Consider the following 26,490-nt stretch of genomic DNA (forward strand, 5'->3'; position numbering starts at 1 on the left):
CATTAACTCAAAGATAACCACCAGTACTGTAACTTTTATTTGCTAATAAATATCTTAATAAACAGGCTTACCCCATCTGTAAGACCTGATAATGCCTCTTAGGAAATCATAGAAAAATAAAATACAATAATAATCAATAACTTGTACTTTGTACAAAAATCTCATTATGTTGCTCAGCAGGTAGTTTTGCCAAACCCCATATTCTTTCTGCAAAGAGATGGCATATGTGATGCAATTCACCTTAAAAACACTCTAATGTTGAGAGCTGAGCATTCTATTACACTATTAACTTGTAGGCATGCCAGCACATGAAAATTTACATGAAACATCATAGTATCATAGGAATAGAATCATAATAATAAAGAAAAGAAGATAACACCACTTTTCAGTAAATAATAACAACTTCACGTCTAATGTAAATTCCCTTTGGGACTGCAAATCAGTAGGGTAAGCTTTTTATTCCATGGATATTCCTACAGTACCGTCCTAAACAGGCAAAACCAAAATGCAGTGGGACATGTATGGGAGATATATTAGGTGAAGGAAAGTAATTCTGAGGAGTGAGGCAGTCCCAGGGGGAAGCATCGACACTGGCTGTGCAATGTTCAGTCTCCCAGAATGAGCGGCTCCAGCGCCACATGAGCTCAGACCGATGGAGGTGGAACCCAGAGCCTCTGGTACTGCAGCACCAGGGCAGCTCTGCTGGGAGATCGCTGCTGAAGACTGAGCCACAGGTAGTTGTCATTATTCAAACACGCCTTGGTTAAAGAAGCAATGGCAAAACAAACCTTAGCAGGGGTCTTTAAAGAAAAGGTGTGTTTCAGACTACTGGTAAGGATATGAGATCTGTGTTGAGGCCATGGTTTGATTTTGTAAAATAATTTGCGAGTATTATGATTATACCATTGCTTTTGAAGCCATCTACCTCTGAAGTTTTGACATGGCTGCTTAAATATATAATCTAAAGTGTCTGTCATCAAATATTTATTCATATATACACATACATTGATACATTTTATGGCTATGCTAGAACAGCAAACTATGAAGAGCAGTCATATTTAGTTTTGTACAATCTAATTTCACAGAAGAGACAGAGATTAAAACCCCTTTTAATTCAGATACATTTAAAACCAACACACAGAAATAGATAGAGGCTATCCTGAGAAAACATACCAACCACATTATCTTCCAAAAGTAAATCAAAGCTAATGTTTGGAAGGTAGTAAAATATTGGTTTTATATTTTTTTTCTGAAAGTCGAAGTAGTTTGTTTTTTTAAAAAAAAGTGATGACAAAATTAAAACTGTTAATTCCAACTAGATCAATGAATGTTGCTTTGCTAGAAAATAAGCTATTGCCTTTCAGTAAACTGGGTTTCACATGATATTCTACAGATTTTTTTTTCTTGCTAAACTGCAGGTGCAATCCTGAGAAGTGCAAAGAAGTTCCCAAAGTCAGTAGGATTTATACCACACCAGAGAAGAATGAGCCCTTTTTACGTCTCTGGGTTTTCAGTCACGGCAGCGCTGTATGTGATGTAACTGATACCACCAGAGAGTGTTGATATTGGCCTCAACAGCAGCAGATGGAAGGCTCTAGGTAAGAGCAACAAACACTGAATCCCATCACCAGAGTGAACAAAGAAACAGCTTTTCCTATTTTTAGTGTGAAATAGACCTCTCAACCTTAGAAAAGTTGGGAGAAGAAATTTCTGCAGAAGAAATGGTAGTAAAAATGCTACGCTGCCAATTCAAAGCTCACTGTTTCTTGGGGAGAGGCAGATAGAGAATCATATCCATGAAGCTGTAAAATGCTTACAGGTTTCATTATTAGGAATCTTGGAGTGGGATGGTTTTCTTCAGATAGGGAATTAGTGAAAGAATCAATAAATGGAACCACTAAGAGGGCATTTGTTATTTTGTTTGCTATTGTGCCATTCATTAACTGGCGAATCTGAAAACTTAGACTGCAGTGCACCAGGAGTATGAAGCAGCTTGTTCAAAGAGGCAAATCATCAGCCAGAACTTGTATTATGAAAGGGAAATCATGTTTCATTCTGATTTATGCTTAGGAAAGAAGAAAGATAGAAAAGTCCTATTTGTTTTGGAGGTTCTGTTTGTTTGATGGAGCTGGTGATATCAACCTGAATTTAAATTCAGAAGTTTGGGAAATTATCTGGGGAAAAAAGCCCCACAAACCCAGACCACTTCTGCCAGCTACCCTATGAGATGTGTAGGTCATTTAGGTTACTAATTCCAAAGTCAGAGTTGACCTCCCATTCCAGAGAAAACAACAAACATGGCAGCACCCAACTTTTGTACCTTGCATTTTACCATGTTGAAGGTAACCACAGCCTACTTGATCACATCCCTGAGGTAGCAGCCTTGTCTTTTAGGCTCAGTGCACTCTCCTCTCCCTATCAAATGAGACTATCTGTTTCAGGAAAGTCTGTAGAAACCTTTGATTTAAAATGTGTTTCACTCACTTAACCTCTTCTTACAGATACAACTGACTTTGGATCATGCCCTGAGGGACTAACCTAACATCTCAACCTGAAATGCTTCAACAGAGCAATTAAAACCAGCAAAAACTTTTAGCAATCATTTGAACAACAAGACAACTTGTGTCCCAATAAGTGCTGGTTCTCTAACAACAAATTAACCATAACAGTAGTGGGGTGCAGGAAAGGAAAGTCTGATTGCAGAGCTGGAGCCTACCTGCAGAGTATACAGACATTGGGCTTCATCCCACTGCCATGGGAGTCAGTAACAAATGCTGAGGAACTTAAATCACAGCAAAACTATTGCCTTTTGACACAGAAACTTTTAATTCCTCGCAGTCACGTCACTCTCCCAGGAATTAATCAAGATGTTCATTAAATCATTCAGCAGGATTTGGAAATACTGGGTGTTTTAGGGCAGAACTTGCCTAAGACAAAAATGGAACTTCCCAAATTGACAATTAGTGACTAAAATAATCTACAGATTTGGAACACTGGCTGCACTTTGTCTTTTTCAGCAAATCCTATTGTACACAAAGAGACTGTGATGGTAACTTATCCACCTTAGACCACCCAGCTTCTTAAAGAAAAAAAAAAATCCTATTATGCTTTTCCTTTTTCCTCTCAATAATTTTCAGTTAAAGACCATTCTGAATGAGAGAAAACTGAAAACTCAGTTTCTAAGCCAATATTAACTGGAGGCTTCTACATTTTATTATTTATTTAGGTTCCTCTCAAGAAAGTCAGTATGTAGCTATAAGAACAATTAGTAATTCAGATTTTTTTCTGCTGTACTTTCCAGTATAAATTATGACAACTGTACCTTTTTTTTTGTCTTGCACTGGATCCTGAAAGATCAGAAAATAGATTTTTTAAAAAAAAATCTTCCTATCACTCAGAGCATGATGTGGTGATGATACTATGAAAATAGTCCCAAGACAGTTTCCTTGGGCACTTTTTTCATCATCCACAACCAGAACTGAGTACTTGGGTTCCAAAGCAGGTTTCTCCCAAACCTGATTTTCCAGATTCTAGATTCAAGGTTACTTTCTCCAGAGTCCCTTGACATCCCATAGTTCAGAATGCAGAGATCTGGATTTCTCTTTGTGGATTTTCATTCTCAGGGTTTTGGCTTACCTACCACTCAACATACATGCTGCTGCTGACCAGCTCTTTACTGAAGTGTCAGAAATGAAGACAATAAGGCAATAATAAAGCAAAATATGTTATCTCATGCTGTATTACAGATATTTTATAGGAATTTTGATTTTTGATTATGCCTAACTGTAGTCTTGTATAAAGTCCCATTTCAAATCAGCCTTTTTATATGAATTAAGCTGCACAGACTCAGAACTGTTTACAGATTCAGGAGTTTCTGAGGTGTCACTGAGATGTGTGCAGAACTAGTTAAAGTTCTCAGATAGACACAGGTAAAAATTTTGGGCAGGAAAAAAGTAGAACAGATGTGAAAACTTTAATTACTATGAGACTGATCTTTTTAATTCTATTGTTTCCCCATATCTTCACTTCACTTCACTGTCAGAACTTGCATTTTTTATTGCAGTTTAATTATTCAAGTAGGAAAATATCAGATAATATGCTAAACCTTTCTGGAAGAGATAGGTACTTGGGAAATCTCTTTCAGGAAAGGAAAGTAAGATACACTCCTGCAGGATATTTAAAGAAATATACACACAAAATAGATTTCACTGAACTCTTGTTACATTATTTCACATATAAAATATGTAAAATATAGTTTACTCCATTTTTTAATCTTACGTTTTTCATCAACCATTGTTGTTAGTCTTCCCTTCTAAAATTCAGCATTTTTTTTTCTACTATATGTTGGCATATCCTTACCCATATTCCATTGAAAATTTCCCTCATTTTAACCTCCTAGTTGTCTATAAATGGCCATTTAAAAGAAAAGAATTTATATATTGTCAACATCTTTGGTGATTTCAGCAGAGGAACTAAAAACTCTTTATAGCATGGATTCCATCTTCCTAGTTCTGCTGGCTCATGGGCACCTTGCTTCCTTGTTGGGATCACTAATTTCTACACTAACTAGATGAATGCAAGAGAATTAGCAGGAAGGGGTTGGGTGAGGCAGCAGCAGAGGGGTGAGCAGGCAGTTTTCTCTGAGCCAGTTTGAAATTTTTTTTTTTTTTACCAGTGCAGGAAAAGAGAGGCTGTCCATTTCCAGCTAACAAGCCAAGGAATTTTGGGAAGAATTATACACACACAGTACATGCCACTAAGAATTTTAAAAGCCTATGGAGCAAATAAACCCCATTGGTAGTTGGTAATAGGTAATCGATTCTGTAGGTTTGAAAAATCTGATATTATGATATACATTCTATTTACAATTCTTTATGTACATATAGACATAAATTTGATAACCACCACATGTTCACCATATCCTGGTCCATAATCTGAGGAATTGTATACGACACTCATGAACAGTGTGCACTGCTAAATGCAGGATGTGATGGGGGAAAATTTTGTCAGCTGTAAGTACCTGGCACTGTCTTATGCAACTCGGGTTTTTGTCAGAGCTCCTTGGCACACTATGGACAGTTCTTCCCTTTTTACATTATTGTAGGTTTTAGAGAGGTTTTTTTTTCCTTTTCAGAGCTGATTCATTTGTCTCCCCAGGAGATTTCAAGATCATTGTCCTACTAAGAGTTAGCCCAGCCCAACACATCTTTCCCTCACTCTGAAAAAATAATTATAGTACTATTATATAAAAAAAAATTATCTTTGTCATTTATTCAGGAAAGATTCATTACAATTGGTGAACAAGAGTATTCTGGAAGAAAACTAACAAAATATAGAGTTCTTCAACCATGTGCAAATGCCACAAGAGTCTCTACCTTTAGCACTTTTCCTGGAAGATGCAATGGACGACAGACTTTTTAAAATTATTTTAACTCAAGAAATGTTGGACTGGATTAGAGGCAAGTCCTGCTTTCCACTCTCTGAATGAATATTTCAAGACAGAGTAAGCCCATGGCAGGGTAGTTACAGGTGCCCTTGTTCCTAAGAGAATTCTGAGCTGCCAGAATGTGTCCCATAGAACCATTCCATCAGCTGAGGTAAAACAGTTCAATAAATTCTGCAATTTTTAACAGGGCCAGCTGGAAATGAGGGACTGCTCTTCAATACAAGGTCAAGAATGTTCTGTGCTGCTTTACCTTGGTAGCTGATGTGGTCCCATGGGGTCATTCTGACATGGAAATTGCTCTGGGTAATGCAGTCTCACTAGGTACCTCCATAGTCCCAGCTATTTCTCATGGTAAATCTCATCTGATTCTAGATAAAGGGGTTCTGTTTGTTACTTATGACCCAACTTTGGACCCTGTAGGAAGATGCACTGAAAAATAAATTAATGAAGCCCTGTGTTAGGCTCATGATATAAAAAATGGCAAATGGATAGTCAGTCTTAAGTGATGTAAAAATCAAAGTACTGCAGCTTATGAGTTCTGTGTCAGGATAATACAAGTAATGCCTAATACAATACTGGACACAGAATGTTTGTCCAGAACAACTAATTTATTTGAAGTTATTGTTGAGTGCACTATTTGCAAGTAAAGGATTGCTTTTTGCTGTCTGATGTCCTGAAGCATGGCATGTTTCTAAGCTTTTATTGGACAGACACTGGCTTTAAGTACATGAGAAACAAAAAGGGTAAATTTTGTTCAAGAAAAATTTAAATGACATGGCTCAATTCTTTTCACCTCATGGCATCTCATTGTTTCTCAGTAATTCCAATGTGCAAACACCTCATGAGTAAATTCTGCTAAACCTCCTGCTGTGCCTTGTTCAGTTTTAACACCATGAACATCATGAACAAGACCCTCTCTGTTTCACAGGTTCAGCAAAATGACTGGATACAATTAAGGCATGAGATTCATCTGCCCAAGCACAGATGCCTGAATGGATGAGCTATCACTGAATGCAGAGAAACAGGTAAGAATTATTTCTTTATAACATTCACATTATAACACCTTTTTTTGGTTGTTGCTTGCATATCGCACACACTTTATTTTGTGAACTTTCAATGGGTACTTTTAATCATAATTCACTCTGTAATGTGGGCCAGATTCTCAAAAATAGCCTATTAGATTTGCTTAAATTTGTCAAACTCCAGCAGCACACTGTAATATGCAGGATAATTAGAGCTGATTTTCTCCTGAAGAAAGAATTTCCTGTAACAAAGAAAGTTACTCCAATTTCACAAATACATTTGTGGCCTGTACAGAAGTAAGCTCACATTTGAAAAATAACACCTGTTAGGATTGGTTTTTGGTTTGTTTTTAAATTAAAAATATGAAAAAATCCCCAAACTAAAGCAAGAATAGACTAGGAATCACCACAAGAGCAAATAAAACATTTCAAAAAATGGAGGAAATGTAAATTTCATCAAGATAACTACTAAGTGTCATACTGCACCACAACAACAGAAAAACAAGCTGTATAAACCCACAAAATCCTGGATTTACAATGTTATTAACAAATGTGCTCAAAGAATCCCTTGTTCTTTCCTTTCTGGTTACCAACACTCTTGTTTATATAAAAAATATATCTGATTAATAAATGTTTTACTTCTGCTATACTTTTTTCTATTGAAAAAATATTTTCAGTAGTGTGATAAATTTAGAAATTAATTTTCATGAAATATATCCAGGTTGTGTGCATGTAACAATGTCAATTCTGCATCTTCACTACCAGGAACGAAAAAACTGGCAAAAGACAATCTAAAAGTGCACATACATGGTTTGGGTCAGCTATGAATTATTTTGAAATCCCATTAACAAATAACAGACTCATACCTCCTCAGTAATGGATTTAATTGTGAGAAAGGCTCATTCTGCAGAAGTCCTGCTGTTGGCCATGGAAGCAACCATAGGCAAAACAGATAATAAAATGATGAAGCAAAATCCACTTTTAAATTACTCTGTGTTGTGTTAGTAATTTTAGGAAAGGCTTCAGGTAAGTATGGTTTTCTTTCTGTAAAAGCACCTCTACCAAAAAAATTATTCAGATGTGGAATTCAGGCAGAATTTTTCAAGTGACAGTCACAGAAAAGAACAAATGTTTTTTTCCTCACTGAAGGACTGTGATCTTGTAAAACTCAAGTCTTTACTAGACTTATAGACTGATGAGTTCATTGGGAATGGTCCTGCTGACAAAATTACCTTTGGAGCTACAATAGGACTGAAGCTGCCCTTCTTCAAACAAGCTCATCAAATTGGCATTGTAGAACACCAGTGACTCCTGATCTTTAGATAACTTGCTCCTCAGTTACATCTGCCCTTTTTTTTTTTAAGGAAAGAAAGAAAGATTTACTTAGTGTGTTACTGTTATCTCACCAAAATTAATGCAGTTATTCCAACATAAATTGACAACAGTGAATCAGGCCTCGTGTGTCTTACTCTGTGATCTGGTTGGAAGCATAATCTTTTCTGAGTTGCTTTCTGATTTTCATTCTTTGTCACTGATATGCAATGGCAGCCTTTTCCAAGACTTAGGAAATACCTTGTGATTTACAAACTGTAAATGAAGCAGTAAATACCATTATGATTACACGGAGCAGTTAGTTCTTTTTGATATACACATAGATTATACTTATTACCCAAATGCAAGTTTTAACAGAAGAGCTGTAATGCTTGAGCATATTGGAATGCCACAGAACTCAAAAATACCCTCCAAGCGACACAGGAATGAAGAGAAGCGTCTGCACAGGGTTACGTGTGACATGCGCTGTAGATCTGCGTGGGGTTCCCACCGCACGCGGCCATGCGGTCCTGCCTCTGCTCCCAGGAGTGCATATCCCATGCAAAAGTTTGGAAAAGTAGCCCAGCATGTCTGTGTCAGTTGTCTGAACAAAACATGGAAGCTGGAAGTCTTAGAGAGGTACAAATATTATGTTAGGCCTTTGCTGACGTTTTCTTGCATGTAAATATGGCTATTGAAGGGTTCTAAAGGTAATACCTCGGGTGTCCTTTAGAGATCTGTGCTAAATGAAGATCTGGCCTGGAATGACCAGAGCTCCATTTCAGCAGAGTTTGCATTTTAATTTCTAAAAGCAGTTAGAAGTAGACTCAAGGCAACATGTTACCACACTGCTGTCCTGCATCTCCTTTTCTGCCCTTGTGCAAGGTCACTGCATCCTGCAGCCCGTAACTTCCAGCAGCAGTGGGGCTGTACCGCTGCCCTCGGCTGGAGGAGGATATGGCCAGCCTGCTCCCACGGGAATGATCCCAACACCCCACCCGTGGCTGGCCCTCTGAGCTCTGCTGCTGCTGCTGCTGGAGATGATTCCCTATCCAACAGCAGAGACCTGCATGTTTGAAACAGAAAGCTTTTCTGAAATCTGTGTGTCCACAACAGAGCTGACAACTGTGTTTTACATGTGGTCATGGGAATGATACAACCACTTTTCCAGTAGTAGAAGCAAATGCTGAGTATTACATTAAAAAAAAAAAAGAAAGGTTGTAGGGTGGTGAGGAATCCCAAGGATAAACAAGTTTTCCAACCTAATCTAAAATTTAAAGCATAAAAAGTGTCGAGTGCTAAAGTAATTGAAAATCATGAACCTTCCTCAAGATTTCAAACAGATTACTCTCACTATGCTTCCAATTATCCACACAATGAAAACTCTCTACGTAAAATCATTAGTAATTTCTGCAAACAATACTAATGTTTTGAGGCACCAGCTTACCAGCATTCAGACTATTAGAAAGTAATATAATGATAGGACACATACATTTGGATTTAATTAAGAGATAAAATAAATATTTATGTTAAACTTTTTTTTGATTGCACATTTGGTGTTGGAAGTTACATGGTCACAGAACATGAAAGAAGTCAAATACTTTTTGATCTACCAGCAAATTCTAAATACATCGATAAAGAAGCCACACCAGGCCAAATAGATTACTGCTTTCAAGTCAGTCTATGAAAGTTTCCCAAATACTGTTATACAAAGTTACACATCCATGCTGAGTAATTCATCAATGTGTAGCAAGAGTCTTGCAGTAGGCCAGGATTTTATTGGCAGAGAACTGGCGAAGGAGCTGTGCAGTGTGATTAAAAATTCCGGTTTGGAAGCATTAACATAGAAGTACTTGTATAGTCTGAACTGGAGACTGCAGTTCTTGAAGTTGGGAAGAGCAGGAGGGAAGAATGAGAATATTTTTCCATTTTAGAAATGCTGAGGCACAAAACACAGTTGTTCTATTACTTTCATACATGAAATCCTTTCTCTTGTATGTGCATCATGTGTAACCGCAAAGTCTGTAAACTGCTGACTATTCGTCTCTGGTGTCCAATGAGTGCAACTCCAATTCTTCTAATGTCACTGCAAGATAAAAAATTTCATCTTGGGTGCAAATATAATAAAGCCTCTGGTGCACAAAAGAATATAATTATATGATGGCTTCTTCTCCAGGACAGTTTACCTTCCTGGCCACAGCATACAAGAAAGCTGAAAATTCGATTTTTCTGCATCTGTCAATTTCAATTTTTTAAAAAGCAGTAATTTAAGAAAAACAATATAATAAAAAATGTATTTAGAACACTGGGGCTTTTGATACTAATCAATTAGTATTAATCTTCAATTAATCTTTCCAAATCTCAAGGACTAATCAGAGAGGTGAGTTCTAATAGTCTGTTTTTAGTAATGTGATTGTAGCAACTGTTTCCCACTCATACTTGAAAAGAACTGGGGCTTATACACTCAGTATTGCAGTTCTGAGGTAGAAATAGAGGTTGTGCTTGTGATGATTTGCAGAATGGTAGTGAGGTATCGAGAGATGGTCTAAAGATCAAATTAGCAGTGATTGTTCCAGACTGAGCCTGATTTCCCTCTCAGTTCCCCTTCATCTCATCTAGCCCTGCACCCCCAGAGTGGGCAGCTCTTGTCAGTCACTGGGCTCGACTCTTTGGCAGGAATGAAGTCAACAGCCACCACAGTTCAGCACAATTCACCAGCTTAGTTTTCCTATAAACATGCTCAGCTGCAAGATCTGAGGAAGATCACAGAGGTGCTGAGGACAGGAAACTTCAGATATGCCAGGTTTGTCAATTATGCAAACCCCACACTGGGATATACACAGATATTGCCTGTTTATCCTCAAAAACTGTGATGATACAGACAGTAAAGGAGCTCATGGGATAAGCAATGGCCTTCATGCGTTTCAGATGTGCATTTCCAGATGTCTGCCTCTGGATCCTCCAGCTGAGGAACCACTGGAGAGCTTGCAACTATTACGTGCTTAGGCTTAACATTCTCACAGGACATGACACACAGCACTTGAGGTCAACAAAAATATTGAGCATCTGAGAAGCTAAAAGGAGTCAGTGTAAAGAATAAAGCTTTACAGTGGAGAGTGTTCTTAGAAATGCAAGACTGATGCTTAGCATTTATCAAGGAAGGCCTGATAAAGCACAGAAAGAAGCCATCAGGTCTTGTGCAACACAAATTATTTGAAGTGAGAGGGAATCTTTCAAAAAGTTGAAATGGTATCTAAACAAAGTAGAAAGGATAATAATCTTAGATTAGCTGCAAAAGCACAGTAAGGCAGACTAAAAAGGAACTTGAGGAACAAACAGAAAAAAAAACCCTCCAACAAATAAAAAAAATTGTAACTTATAATAAATCTTTATGCAAACTCACTGGGTACAAGAAGCCTGCCATAAAATGTATAGAGTCTAATGATGATTTGGGCATAAAAAAGCACTGAAAGAGTGGCCATTGTTGGAAGACTTAACCATTTGAGTTGACATCCACTGTGGAAGAAACTGAAATGACTCCCATGCCAGATTCTTTCTGGGGGACTTGCCAGAGTATCTGTCTGAAGTGACTGCATGAGAGGTTATAGGACAAACTGAAAAACAAGCAACAACCCATGTCCAGACAAGATTATATTTAGGCAAAAGTTTCAAAAGAAAGTGAAGATGGAATAATGGATTTACTATCAGGGTTGTGAGAGGGGGAGTTACCAGTTGCGCTCTACATGTTAAAAAAATTCTTGGTGCCTGTAGTATGGAGCCAGACAAAATGTTTCCAGGAAAGATCTGGGGAACCACAGACCCGTGAGTCTGTGACCATTACAGGGCATAAGAGAAACTACAGGAAAGTACAAAATTACTGGATGCTTGGATAAATTAGTTACTTGAGTCACCATGGCTTTTGCAAATAAAAGTTCTGCTTTATAAAATTGTTTCCAATGGATGGAGATGATCCATTTAATACACCTCACTTGGGTTTCCAAAAGCTTTAGAGAAGATTCCTCACAAAAGCTTTATAAAGTAAATGAGGAGCAACTTCTGTGTAATACAGGGTATAACATAATACGCAGCATAATGTGGTCTTTGCATGACTAAATAACTGGTTTAAAGACAGGAGTTTGCAGTAAATTGTCAGTTTTTTTTTTTTTTTGCATTTACATTTACAGTGTAGTTATTGATATAAATCCGCAGGGACCTCTGCTGGGATAATGTTGAACATTATTGTTCAACAAATCAGTAACAGGTCTGGGAGAACAGATGAGCAAGAGGTGAAAAACTCAGCTGGTGAGGCTGAACTGTTCAAGGTAGGAAGAGAAAGGGGCAGCTGTGCAGAGTTTTGGAAGGATCTCTCAAGACTAAGTGACTGTGCCATAATGCAGCAGATGGAATTCATTGTAGATGAATATGAAGTGATGCACGTGGGAGAAAATCAGTCCTAATTTTACATGTAAAATTCCTCAATCTTAACTGACAGCTACCATTAATACAGGCAGTCCTAGTGTCAAATAAAAGACTGGGAATTCATGGGAAGGCAATAGAGAACAAAACAGAACCCATCCTCATGCTACCATATGAATCCATAGTTTGCCCAAACACTTCTATACTGAGTGCAGGGTTTGCATTAAAAAAACCCAACAGGGTGGTGTCAGAGATGGTTGGAACAACTTCCTTATCAGGACTGATAAGGACTTGATGATATTCATAGCAAACTAAGAAAATATTTTTGCCAGTGATTTCAGTGGTCCAGATCAAAACTGATTCCCCCAGAAACACGCTCATCCCTGGCCTTTTGTTGTTTGGTATTCTCTCAGAGTGGATCAGTTCTGGGTCTCTCCATCATACATTTCTCTTGTGTTGTTCTGGTAAATATCTGTATTTGTCCTTTGTTAGCTGAGGGAGGAAAGGAAATGAAAGCACTGTTCCATACTCCACAATATTTGTGTGTCTGCAGCCTCCAAATTCAGATTAATTAGTCACTGTAGGGGTAATAGATTATGTACTTACTCAATATTCATTCTTGAAACCATATCCAAAGTTGTGAAACCTGCTGCCATGAAGTTATTTTTATACTGACCCATTTTTATGGAATCCAGCCAGTCACTGACTGAAACAAACAAAGGATATTCTGGAACTTCACCAGGTGAATCTGGCATTCTGTAAACAAAAAAATAAATAAATTAAAAAAAAATAAAATAGCAAAGGTTACCAAGCAATAGAAAATATAACACCAAATTTACCCTGGTAGTCATAGCTTTTACTAAAAGGCAGAAGGAATGAGAGAGGAGTCAGAGCTGTAAAGGTCAGACCTTAATTGAGGATCTCTTTAACCTGTTGTCTAAAACTTATAAATCACATCAGTCTGCCAAGTTGCACTACTTAAACAATACATTTTATTAAAGAACTGCAGCTCAGTAACACACTGAGGAAAAGGCCTCTCCCAGTGCTCTTATTTTTATTCCACAGAATGTTTTCCAGCAGATTGATGTGTTCAGGATTATAATAATTTGTTGATATGGTAGTCAATGTAGAGGACAACAAAAATTTAGCATCAGATGCAATTAAAAAAATTAAACCACCATGAGATGATTTTTACATTTATCTACAACCACCCCCACCCCAGATTGCTCCTCATTGTGATACTGTTATGCTACAGGAACACTTTGATTACAGTACTCAAAAGCTAAAACTCACCCTAAAAGAGGCAAAAAGAATAAAATATGATATTTTTGCTTTTACATAGAATTACACAGAGTAGCAAACAAAACTGAAGGAGCTAATTTAGTCACGTATCTTTTTGAGCTCTTTCCCCTAATATTATCACAATTGAAACAGAAGGATGGGCAGAAAAAAAAAAAAAAAAATTGCAATTTTGGGGCATTGATTTCCAGTCTTCTGTTGTGTGCCACACTTGGGAGGGCTCACAACTTCCACTGGCTTTATGCATTTTGTGTAGAGAAACTGTATGAAGAAAATGCAGAAAATGCACACTGCTGTTTGTAAAAGCTTTATGGCAGTCTTTAGGAGAAAGACACAATTCATTGAAAATGAAAATTTAGACAGCAAAAGCCAACCAACATCTACTGATGGAACATGACCTAATGTGTAATGTAGAAAGCCACACAGCCTCATGTCTTAATGTACAAGTTTCACCCACACATATTCAAATGCAGTAAGAACAGTGATTTTAATTCATATTATCAAAATGATAGAGGGAGAAGCTGAAGGACAGGAGAATACTGATAAGTACAAACTGTAATTAAAGACCTACCATGGTCCTTTCCCATCTGAACTACCCTATGATTTTATAGAAGAAGGTTACCCAACAACTGCATTAAGCATTCTCAAATGAATGGAAAAGCCTTTCCCAAGCAGGTGAAGTCAATCATAGTTCAAACAACCCTAAGTTTTTCAGACCCTAAGTTAAGCTTAAAATTAAAAGAGAGAAAAAAACCCATTACTCTGATGCTAAATAAAATGATCCAGGTACAAATAGCAAGTCATATATATATTTATATGCATAAACACATAGAGGACACTAACTCTAGGGGATTGATATTTAATCCCACAAGTCTGCCTAGTCTGTGTTGATGAAATGGCTGTAGCCCTCACTCCAGGTTTTCCTACCAACTTCTCCATTCAGCCTTTCCCACAGCAAGGTACCAGCTCAATTTTGCCTCGTTGCTCAGCCCTTCTCAAAAACATTTAAAGGTTCTCAGCAAGCCCCACTAAGGGCTTGAGAACCCCTTACAAGCCCAGGGGGTCTCCATGAAAACTCCTTTATCTTAAGGTGACTCTCAGTGGCTGAAGGGAGTGAGGCCACCTGGACCTTTGCAGATTCCAGCTGATATGCAGGGATGGCTTGGATCAACAAGCCTACAAACACTGATAAATTCTTCCACCACAGCCTTGCTTATCCTATGGCTGCGTTCATTTCTGAAATATTATTAATGAAAAAAAAAAGTATACAACCTGGGCAACACTATCAAGAATTTGTTGTGGGATGGTAACAGCAAAATCTCGTATTTTGTCACTGCTGCCATTCTGCTGCAGACAAATAAAGATTTAGCAAGCTAAGACACAGCTACTTTCTGCAGGATATTACTCCAAGGCAGTTCAGAAATTGTTTGAACACTGTCAGATGGAGAGACAGGCTGTTGAATGGAGAAAAAAATTACAAAGAGAAAACAAGCACATAGGAAAAACACACACACACACACAAAAAGTGATTCACAAAGATTAAGGATAGATAGGGCACAAACAGAACACAGAGAAAAATAATAATAAAAAAGCCTAATATAATCTGCATGGTTTGAGGGAAAAACCTCCTTGTACAACAGTGTATTGACAAGTAAATGTAAAAGAGGCTCAAAATTATTTGAACCTGCATGACATTATGAACTCAGAACTTTATGTGGTTTAGGGCATTAAGTAGGGGTGAGAGAACCACAATGATAGCCACTCTGTGTTATGAAAAAAATAAAGTACCAAAAGGAGTCTTACACAAGTACATCCTCCACTAGGGTGTGAAGGGTGCTGGGGTTGCGGATCAGCTTGTCCAGGAAGCTGACAATGTCACTGAACTTGGGACGGTGGTTCCTCTCCTTCTGCCAGCAGTGAAGCATGAGCTGGTGAAGGGAAGCTGGGCAGCCCATGGGAGCTGGAAGCCTGTAGCCCTCTTCAATGGACAGTATAACCTACAGATACACAATGGGTACAGTTACCAGGCATTAAATGCTGAAAGGATGGTGTCAGACCAGGGATGAGTAATTATCAGTAGCACAGCCACCCTCACTTTATGCATTGCTGGGGCTTCACTCGGGGAATCAGGACTGGCAGGGGGCGTGACCAGTGGAGACAGGAAATATTTTGTAGGCATATGAAACACAGTAGGAACTTTTTTAGGGTCACTGGTCATCCTCTTCAAACAGCTAAGAAAACAGGAGGGGAATAAAACTCACTAATACCACCATCATTTTCATCCACTTCAGGGGGCCACAACTCACCTGGTGTGGCCACAGCATCCCACCATGCTCTAATATTTGCATTCACAGTGTTTGTGTGCAGCAGAACCCCAATGCAGCCAAGAACCACAAATACACATTGTGGCACTTGACAAATGTACTTGGTATTCACATGTTTCTGCTGATAATTAGAGTATGATTAATTCTGGCAATGTCCCCCACACCAAGTTACAGCAATGTTGTTTTGCAAGTCTCCCTTGGAAACCTGGATGTCTGAGATGTTTATAACTAAACAAAAGTTAATAAAATTATGGTATTACCCTAAAGTGAGTGAGACCTTCAGATTCAGCAGATACCCAAAAGGTGTTTGGTAAAGATTCAGAAAGAAACAAGTCTGCTGCCACAGATTAATTACATGTATGAAAAATTAGTTGATCAGAGTTGAAGGAAAGCTTATTTTCAGTAACATGGGTAGCAAGAAACATTGTTTGAAAAGAAGAGTAGCAGCCTGGCTTGATAGGAAGCAAAAGTAAGTAAGGTCCATGGAAAGCTTCATGGATTCATAACAGCTTACATGGATTCATCCTATGTAGGATTTAAAAAAGACAAGGAAAGGTCAGGAGGTTCTGCAGTGAGTGGTGGTGGCAGTGGGGATGATGTTACAAATTACACAGTCAGGATTTTTTTTTGTTTAAAAAGGAATGCAAAACTAATCAGTGTCTGATCAAAAATGAAACTAGAAAAAAGAGCAGCCTTACCACACATGCATAACCCTCCCCCATAAAAATCCAGCCAATGCTGGATTTCTAATGTTTTCTAATGTACAAAGGATTGCACACAATATTTACAGCCACACCATGCACTTAGGAGGAACACACCTGCTGCATTGATACCCTCTGTGCTTCAAGGAGACATTTGTCATTTTCACACAGATGTATGGACATGCTGCCGACATATTAATGCAGCTGGAAGGGGTTACATTAAACTCTTTACAGCAAATCACTGTTTTACAGCACCAGCTCTGGCTTCAATATATTCAATCTTTTTATCCTGGAATACATCCCTGTTCTCTATTTGAATTCTGAATTAATGCTGGCTCTGCTCAGCAATGCCTAATGCTTATGCTGCAAGCATTATGTAAATAAAATAAGAGTAATGAAGCTGTGTTAGGACCTGAGCTCCCCTTGATGGCATGGCAGGAACTGGAACAAGGCTTCTGTAGCTGCACACAGCTGCTTGTCTGTTCCAGAAACACAGGTGACCTGGGCCTGTAATGTACCTGCTGCTGTTACAGGAGAAAGTGCCACTACCACATTGCCAAGGAAATATTTCCCTCAGAACCTTGACTCCCAGTGACAGAAATGCCCCTGTGGACTCAGGATGGGCAAAACTCAACCACGTGCATGGAATTTTATTCACATTTGTTTTTACATTTATTATTAATGTATCTCAAGCAGTTTGTCAGAAGTGGGTTCAGTAAACACTCATGACAGAGAGGGGCAGAGCTTAGTTGGTGCTGACCACTGAAGGGGCCATCCTCAGCAGCCCAGAAACGCAGATACCGAAACTTTTACATTTAACTGTGCATGTTACAAACATGGAATTTATGAAATGTATTTTGTTTTTAAGGCAACAGTAAAGCTGCTTGGCTTTTCAGAGACATATAGCAGTTGCTCAACACAACAATAGAGGGCTGATGAGGTTTTGCTGAATTAATTTATTCAGGAAAAGCCCAAAAGCAACCATAATTTTCCAGATGTATTTTCTCTGCCACACTTTATTTTAACATACCTCTGAAAATGAAGTCACAGTGCATTTTGTTTCTTCTCTTGTTCAAAAGGAACATTTCAGTATGAAGAGAAATGCCAGCTGGTACTGGGATAATTATAATTTCTCATTAATACCAGCACATTTTAAAAATAAACTGGAAATATTGCCTCATTAGTATCCCTTGTGAGGCAAGTATTATTTTTAGCGTCTAAGAAGCAAGAGTAAAGATCTGATAAGTGTCTAATACTGCAATGGGAATCAAGTCTCAAAGGAAGAATTAGAGCATTTTAGTTCCTTATTTATTTATATATTTATTTTAGCTCTTGCTCTGCCACGTGCATAGGACCCATCTCTCTCTGTTCAGAGAAATCAGATATCTATGTACCTAAAAGGGAAGAAGTATTAAGTTTTTCTTAGTAATATAAAATTCTATATTATAAAACATGTAAAGATTTTGCATGTAAACTCCTCTCAAATGCCTTTTCCCCTTGTCAGTTTAAGGCTGACAAAGCACCACATCAGTCATGAAATCTGCATTTACAGGAAGGATACAGCAACACCTTGTTTGATATTAGACATTGCTGTGAAGTTTGAATATTAACAGAGTTAATATTAAATATTGGTTATGATTGTCTGAACAGTATTTTATGGACTTCTACACAAAATTTATACATGTTCGATTTCAAAATAATTGGCAGTTGGCAAAAATGCCATCTGAAAATGAAGCTGTAATCTTCCTGATCATTTCATTATTAACAGTAACAGAGATTCTTGCTTTCAAAAGTTAACTGACAGCTTTTTTAATGAGACTGAGACAGAAGAGAATCCAGAGGGACATTGTCCCTGTGTCCTCCTGACATCTGAAAAATCTACCAGGAGGGAGAGGCAGCTGCTCCTGCCTCATGGTACAGAGCCAATCCCAGGCACCTGCCAAGTGTTTTGATATCTGTGAGTTGAAAGAACTATATTAGGATAAGTAGGGATTTTTTCAGTATTACAAAAAACTTTCAGGAGTGTAAGGAGTTTTATTCTGTTTGCTACAGTAGTTTCCCTGCATACCAATTAAAACCCATTAAATTTTCTTTTCATTATTTTTTTCCTTCTATTTGAATACTGCAGCTCTGCAACATGCATTAATTTATATGGTGGCCTCTAACAGGTGTCCCAGTAGACTTCACTCACAGCTGTTCTACAAACCAAATGCATGGAATATAAATCTTCCTTCCCTCACATGAGCATTAGCAAGCCAGACTCTTCGCACAATCTGTTCATCAGTACACTAGTTTCCTTGGAAAGTTCAATATCTTGGCTAATGTTTATTAATTAAGCAATAAGACACGACAGACTGTGCAGCAGCCCTAATTAATGGACACCTCTGGTGCCTGCCACACATCTAAGAAGTGCATTAATCAGCACCAGCACAGTTTGGAAATGACTTACCACAATAATAAAATGGTTATTTACTTAAACAAGAGCATTTCTCAGACTTAGCAACATTTTTAAGCCTCTGCATTATGCCATGTACGGTATTCATTTTATGAGAAGCATTTTGCAATTCGGTTTCCTTAAGTTCAGCTTCCAAATCCTTGCTGGGGAATATAAATAGAGGATGCTGGATTTGCAGAGGTGTTGAGTCATTCTGGATACCTGTGAGCAGCTGTAGGTCTCTGAACACCAGACTGGGTTCATTTAGGTGGCAGGTAACAGATTAAAACTTCTCACATCAGCTGCCTTCATCACTTACTTAGCCATGGTCTAAAAAAGCATGTCTGTTTCCCACAGTTGTATAATTAGAAAAGCAATTGGTAAGATGGAATGGGAAAAAAACCCCCAAACCCACAAACCAGACCTGGCTCTGCAGAGTTTATACTTGGAAAACTTTTGGTGACCTACCAAAACCCACCCAATTCAACAAGTATGTAAATTGCTGTCTAGAGAAGAGTTTTATTACGATCCAAACTCAGTAGATGTTTTAATGGTAATATTAGCAGACATTTTGATGTAGCAGAACCTCTGACTATACCCATGGAAGACCTTATTACGTCTTGTTTGCAACCTGTGTCTTTTATGAATCTGTTTAGTGTACATCACTCTCTCTTGCTTTCCCTTCCATCTGTACAGTACCACTGGCTTTTGAAAATCCGATTATTTCTGCAAAATAAGCTCATGTGAATTCAGGAAAATTTACTGTAGTAAAAGAACTGTCCCAATATCCTGTAAAATAGGATTTACATTATGTGTAATAACTTGAAATTTCCCAATGACACTTGAAGTCACTAAACATGCGTAAGAAGGTCACAGGTGCTCACAGCTCACATGCTGCCACTGAAATCCTGTGGGTAGGAGAAAAGGAGTCCTTTGTGCTGGGAACTGCTGAGCTGCAGGAAAAGCCCCCAGCAATTGGCATCATTAGGGCCTGCAGCATCATTTTGTATTAACAGACACTTTTATTTTGGATGTAGGTGTAATTGAATATTGCTATCTACATGCTGTAGTTGATTATTTAATATATTCTAAATGGAGAGGTTTGTGGCAGTCTTTTTTAGTTTCTAAAGGGTTTGGTTGATATTTTCCTTTTCTTCCTGAAACAGTGAAATTATTTTTTTAAATTAAAATCTCTCAGATCCTTATCCCCAAATGACCGATCAGCCTTAACAAGCAACCAGACTTGAAGAGCTGAATAACTTAGCAACAGTGTGAAAAAAGCCATCTGGGAAAGTCTTGTCAATTCTTCAGAACCAATGCAGGAATATTCTAGGCACATATATGACAGAGGTTAAGGTGGCTTGGCTGATATTCCACATTTTGACATAGAGCTTGATGGCTGGTATGGAGACTGAGTGTACCAGTTTGAGCTGTCACAGGGATCCATCAAACAAAAGAATTTGTGAAAATTTAAATTGTGGTAGAGATAAAAACCCTTACCATTTCCCCTTTTCCATATTTATTTTTCTAGAACAAGCTTTCAATTCTAGTAGAAGAAAATTTGTTGTTTGTTTTTTTTTTTTTAAATTGATATTCCAGCCTAGAAAGGGAATGAGACAGCAAAGCAGGGCAGAAAGTGGCATTAACTTTTAAAGCACATTTGAAAAAGTTGTGGATTAATCCTGGGCAGTACTCACATCCTGGTTGGACATCTCCCAGTAGGGCCTCTCTCCGTAGGACATCACCTCCCACATGACAATTCCGTAGCTCCACGCATCGCTGGCTGAGGAGAACTTGCGGTAAGCGATGGCTTCGGGAGCAGTCCACCTGATGGGGATCTTCCCACCCTGGAAACAGGTTGAAAACTTGTCAAGATGATTAGAGTACAGAATAACACATGTTTTAAAAGAAAAGGAAAAAAAAAAACCCCAAACCAGCCTGGATTCTGAGATTCTACGTTCTGACTTCCATCAACTTGCCTTTTCAATTTGCTGCAAGTGGGAAGGGAGAAATATGCCTTTTTTATTTGATTTCATATGTAGTCTAATTCACCAATACCTGCAGTCTGTGAAAACAAGCCAGTTCAAAGAGCAGAAAACATTTGAGATGATTAATGTTTATTCAGTCATATAAATAATCAGAACATGCATTTTGATTGAAAACATCCCAAAACTTAAATTTCTAGTTCATTGAAATTTAAGCTTTTTCCCTAAATGAAATAGAAACATCTATTGTAAAATGGAACACTAAAAGCTCTTAATAAAATTGTATAATCAGGAAAGAAACTATAGGTATTCTATGCATTTTCAAAGCATTGCATTTGATGATATCTTTTAATTTTTGTTGTACCCTTTAAATATCCAAGTAGAAAACAAATCAAGTGTGCTTCTAAATAGGCATTTCCTTAGGATATTAGACAGTGTCATTCTGCAGCCCACAACCTAAAATCCAAGCTTTGCCACCAAAAAAAAAGTAAGAAATCAATCAACAAACCAAACTTACTGTTTACAAGACCACAGGGTGCAGAATTTTTCTCTGACATTACTACTTTATACCACTAGAATCCCTTCTATTCTCTCATAAATAGCTTCTATATGAAAACTACTTTTCCATCTCAGGGAAAAAAAAAAAAAAAAAAAGGAAAAGGTATTTCCTCTCCAGGTACACTGCTCATTTCAGAAGTTTTTGGGGTTTTTTTCCTTTTCAAGAGTGTACATTTATTATCATTCTCACTGATGAGAATGATCATTTCTTTGGAGAGAGAAAAGCAGTATATTGAATGTGCCACTAGATGGTAGAAGGAGGCAGTCAGTAGAGCTGAGCCTACTCAGCAGTAGCTGCTTTCAACAAGCAGTAATAGATTCTGCTCAGTGTTATAATTGTATTTCTGACTGAAACAAAAGAGGAAATGAACTAGAACATCCATTTGGCAATGAAGAGAGGCCACAGTTAAAAACAAGTATGTAAATCTCCGTTAATTTGCTTTGAATGCATAAAATATTGTCTGAGAGTTGTTGAGGCCTGACTTTGGCTGGTTGAGAAGCTGTTCTACCAATAAATTGTTCAAAATCCAGGCTCTGTGTCTGTGGGGCTGTGCCACTCAGCCAAGTTCTCCTTGCTGATGGAAAATATATGGTTAACATTTGTGTTATATGACAGTGGCCAAGATATTCTTTGGACATTTTTACATTTTTTGCAGCTGCATTTTCAAAGCCTTTCCTTCCTCACATGTGATAAATCACTTACTGACTTAAGCACTAATAAGGTATTTTTTGTAATTTTGCCCAAGTACCTCCACTATCTGCCCTTTATTTATCCATTATCCTGGTGGTCAAATCACTCATCTGGCACATCAGAGATGCAAAAGACTGTGCCTCATCTGCTGCCACCTGCCCTCACCAGCACTGCAGTGTGTGATGCTCTTGGTCCCCCTCCCAGTCCAGCTATTCCACTTAAGAAGCAATTGGAAATGCTTTTTGGGTATGGGAGTGAAGAAACAGGGGGACGAAAGAGTTGTAACAGGGTATTTTCCTCAAAAAGGTGAGGCTGATTTCTGTTCTCCAAGAAATCTTTATTTATACCTCCTAAAGAAACTGGGTAAAGAGCACTTGGTGTTTGATCTCACAGTCTGGTTTCAGTGGTCTCTTCATGGAATATGCAAGGCCTGGTTTCCTGAGGTGTTGGAAAAATCAGCTATTCAATGCCACAAATGTGCACTTTACACTGGGATGTCTACCTAAAAGCATTTCTGAGAAATAGAAATTTTAGCATCTAACTGCAGAGAATATTTCAGAAGTATCTCTTCACACCACAGAGTTATGGGTCTTGTCCTTTCTACTGGATCAGGTTTGGTTCTCTATTTCTAAACATTTAATCACTAAACTTGGGTAATTCCATCCTCAGTTAGATTCCTGTTTTGGAGAGTTTAATGAATAATTTGTTATTTTTTTTAATTTTAAGGAAATTCTTATGTAATTAATTAAATATCTACTTGAAAGTAAAACAAATCTATACATGTGAATCAAAGGCATTTGGTATTTGTAGTTTTTCCTTTTAATGTATATATTAACATAGTATGGATAACATAACAGGAAAACTATCTTTACACTGTATGCTTTTCTTAAATCTGATTTTGTATTCTCAAATTATACTCAAAAGAGGACACATCTTGAGCAGCATTTGCAGCTAGATTTGTGACTCCTGGTTAAATAAAAATGAGTTTTAAAGGATCTGATCAGACTCTATATCTACTTTCATGACACAGCTTCACTGACTGATCCCTTTTGGACTGAAACAGTAGCGGCTCATTGAGTGTGAAAATGAGACTGAAGAGCAGAATCTTAACAAAATTCAAGGCAGTTCACGTTCAAGGGCATAAGATGTGTTCAGAGTTGTAAAATAAAACACTTTTATGCTGGCTCTAAAAACTTCTAAAATTTTTACAATGGATTCATCTCATGTATGAAGTTGTTACATTCATGAAAATGTGAATTTCAATACTTAATTATGGTTGAAGAATATATTTTTATACAAAAAAGTTGTTTTATTTATTTGAAAGCCACTCAAAAGGTGGAGATTGCAATTTGAGTACCTTAAGGACATGTATGAATGAACAGTAGTAATAGCTGCTCATGCATAATAAAAGAACACATAAGGTTTAGAGTGGCTGAAAATGTATTTCCCGTTTCTGATTAGAGAAATAAACAGTGTTACTCATATTGGATATGCCTTTTTATATTTTAATCTAACTGGGGAAATAATAAATGTAATACTTACTGCTTACACAACGCTTCACCTTCAAATTAAGATAATTTATAAATCATCTACATTTTGCTGCTATAGCAATGAGATCTCTCAGAGCTGCCTGCATTAGAGAGCCCTTTTTGCTTTTAGGTTATTCTCTCCTTTTTTTGGGGGGGGAGAGGGGGGAGGTTGGGGAGGAGGGGCAGAATGGGTGTTGGGAAACAAATTGTTTTTCTGCTTCATCTCATACATTAATAATGATATCAGTGATAACCTAATTTTATTTTCACACAGTGAAATAACACTAACTCCACTGTTCAAATAATTAGAATTCAGCCTCTTTTTCCTGTATGCTGCCAGCTGAACAGTGCCTATCTCCTGATTTTTTTGTGATTGTAATTTAATAAGCAATTTTACCACACAGCATAAGAGTCCCCTTGGAATTACAATATTAGGTTCACATTGCTTAGCTTGTAGAACTGTTCAGAGATGAGCCCTTGAAATGAAATTTACCCCCTCAGCCACACCTACACACACGCTGGCTTTCCCTGCAGGACTGGCAACAGCACAGTTTGCCACACATTTAAAGGCAGGACTGGAACTCGGTGGTGCAGAACACCTCATTCTTTACCTCAGGCCATGCATGAAAGACAGACAGTTTTCACAAAGTGCCATCTCTGAGCTCACACCACCAAAAGTGCTTTTGATGTCTTGTGTGGTCACAGCTGTGGTTTTGCTTTCTCCAGTTCGATTTTTTTTCTATTCTACATGTTGGATGTCTCTTTAAAACCAGGAGGCATTAACATTTCCTTTAATTAAAATCTAACCAGATCTCCAAACTCCAGCAGAACAATGTAGCTGGCAGCTACAGCCCATTATTCTACCACAAAAAACAGTCAGGATGCGTCAGAAAGCTCAAAATGTGTGATGTGAAGAAACAAAGGAGGAAACCTTTTAGATGCCCAGAACTTGTGGCATGCACCGGTAGCTGATTGAAGTGAGGAGTGGAAGGACAGAGAGCCTGAGGTACAAAACTGAAGGCAAGGTGTGCGTGAGCTCCTACAGCAGCAAACCCCGCAGTGCATCAGGCTCAGCGTGCCCCAGGGGTGTGAAAAATGCCTGTTTCTGTGGAAAAGCCCATTCTGTGTTTTCCTGGAATGACAGACACTTCAGAAAGACTGTCACAGTGCTGGCTGCAGTTCTCCTAAATGCCGAGGTGCAAACCCATCAGATCCAGACGCACAGGTATCTAGAACTGTCTGATTCTGGGAGAAAAGTGCTGAACTGTGTGCACCATTAGTCTGATCTGGCACAGGCATTGCTGTGCATCTGTCAGATACTGCTCCTGCATGTGCGGTGTCACTGAATCGTGCAATCACTTTCCAAAACACAACTAGAGTACCTGTTTTACCTGTTTTTTTCCTTTACCCCACTGACAGAAACAGGGGGAAAAAAAGGACTTCAGAGTGAAGGCACAAGACACAAGTAATGAAAGAGATTAGTATTAAATATTGGACATAATTCATCATTCTGTACAAAAACCTCCTGCCACTTTACTAGAGTGATGCTTTTATTTGATGCTAAAATTTTTCATGTGCAATGCCACAAGTAGTCAGAATTTAACATCCTCAAATCATAATTTAGAACTATTCAGTACTATCAACAGTCTTCTCTTGTGCCTGTTGAAAAGTTTCTATTGAAATATGAGAGAGACTACATGGCAAGATAACAAAACTGCTCTGCAAAAGCATTTCAGAATTTGTGCTCATTATGCCCAATTCCAGTTAGTTCTACCACTCTCATTTCCCTCAGAATTGAAATGAATAAACCCCCCTGATTTTCAAAAAGACTGAATTTGCTTTTAATCTCTGGGAAAATATTAATTTTCTTTCAAATGTCCTGATTAACAATGCTGAAGTTAAATATGTGGGACTTGATTTCCCCCCTTAAGTTAGCTATTCAAATTTTCAGAACAAGTTATTTACGGCTTTGAGAATATGTTAATTTTAGTGGTTGTTAACCCCTACAATACACATCTATTTGTGTCTTCCAAAAGAGGAAAAGCTCTTGATGGATGGAAGGAATCAGCACTGAAGATATTTGTGGAATTAAAGGAGACAAGATAGAATGCCTGTTCACAGATAATCAGAAACACTTCACATTAACCAGTAGAGGTGTATCAGGGTGTTTCGCCAAAATACTCCACACCATCCTGTCATTTTGTCTTCCAAAAAGCCATGAGATAGATGAATTGAGTAGTGCTGCACATGCAAACCTCCAGCAAGGCAGATATGTCCTACCCTGTCACCTTTGAGCTCAAAAATAAAATAATTAAAATATTAAATGACTTTGCTAAAATTTAAAGAATTATGAAATCAGAAACACTCTCTAATAGAGTGGAGATTCTTATTAGGAGTGGCAGCAGCATTCATTTCCTTTGAAACAAAGCCCTTCAGCAGCCCCTTGCCTGCTCTGAAGCACTGATCCTGCCTTGGGCTGAGAATTAATAAGAAGGCTGACCCTCAAAATCCACATAAGTGAAATAGCAGTGATTATTTTTGACCATTTGCATCTATCCTTTGTATTTGTATCCTATATATTTGTATATATATATATAATCATTTGTATGTTCTTGACAGGGCAATTTAAGAAACTTTATACAGTGACAGAGAACTCCCAAGTACAAGTGGTTGATACCACTCCTCTTGTTTGTGTAGCTAACTGGATTATACAATTTGTTAGACAGGATGCCTTTATCTACAAGGTGCTCATTGAAAATAGATTGGGTTTGTTT

The 26,490-nt window shown here is 37.9% G+C and overlaps 1 protein-coding gene and 1 long non-coding RNA gene across 3 annotated transcripts in view; one reads left to right on the top strand and one right to left on the bottom strand.

Moving 5' to 3' along the window:
• The first annotated feature begins 32 nt into the window (after positions 1-32).
• On the top strand, positions 33-8,752 carry LOC131573881 (uncharacterized). Its single transcript, XR_009276281.1, has 3 exons — positions 33-1,598; positions 6,375-6,471; positions 8,665-8,752. It is a non-coding gene; the product is annotated as an uncharacterized LOC131573881 (long non-coding RNA).
• A 648-nt stretch (positions 8,753-9,400) lies between these two features.
• Positions 9,401-26,490, bottom strand: part of EPHA6 (EPH receptor A6) — a 372,812-nt gene continuing 355,722 nt past the window's right edge. For both annotated transcript variants that reach the window (XM_058828207.1, XM_058828215.1), the window contains exons 15-18: positions 20,651-20,800; positions 15,298-15,491; positions 12,802-12,951; positions 9,401-9,865 (exon numbers count right to left, since the gene is read on the bottom strand). In XM_058828207.1, coding sequence (XP_058684190.1) covers positions 9,751-9,865; positions 12,802-12,951; positions 15,298-15,491; positions 20,651-20,800 — 609 coding nt within the window. In that variant the 3' untranslated portion in view covers positions 9,401-9,750. The remainder of the gene's footprint in view (positions 9,866-12,801; positions 12,952-15,297; positions 15,492-20,650; positions 20,801-26,490) is intronic.

Source organism: Poecile atricapillus, chromosome 1 (assembly GCF_030490865.1).
Source record: "Poecile atricapillus isolate bPoeAtr1 chromosome 1, bPoeAtr1.hap1, whole genome shotgun sequence".
NCBI lineage: Eukaryota > Metazoa > Chordata > Aves > Passeriformes > Paridae > Poecile > Poecile atricapillus.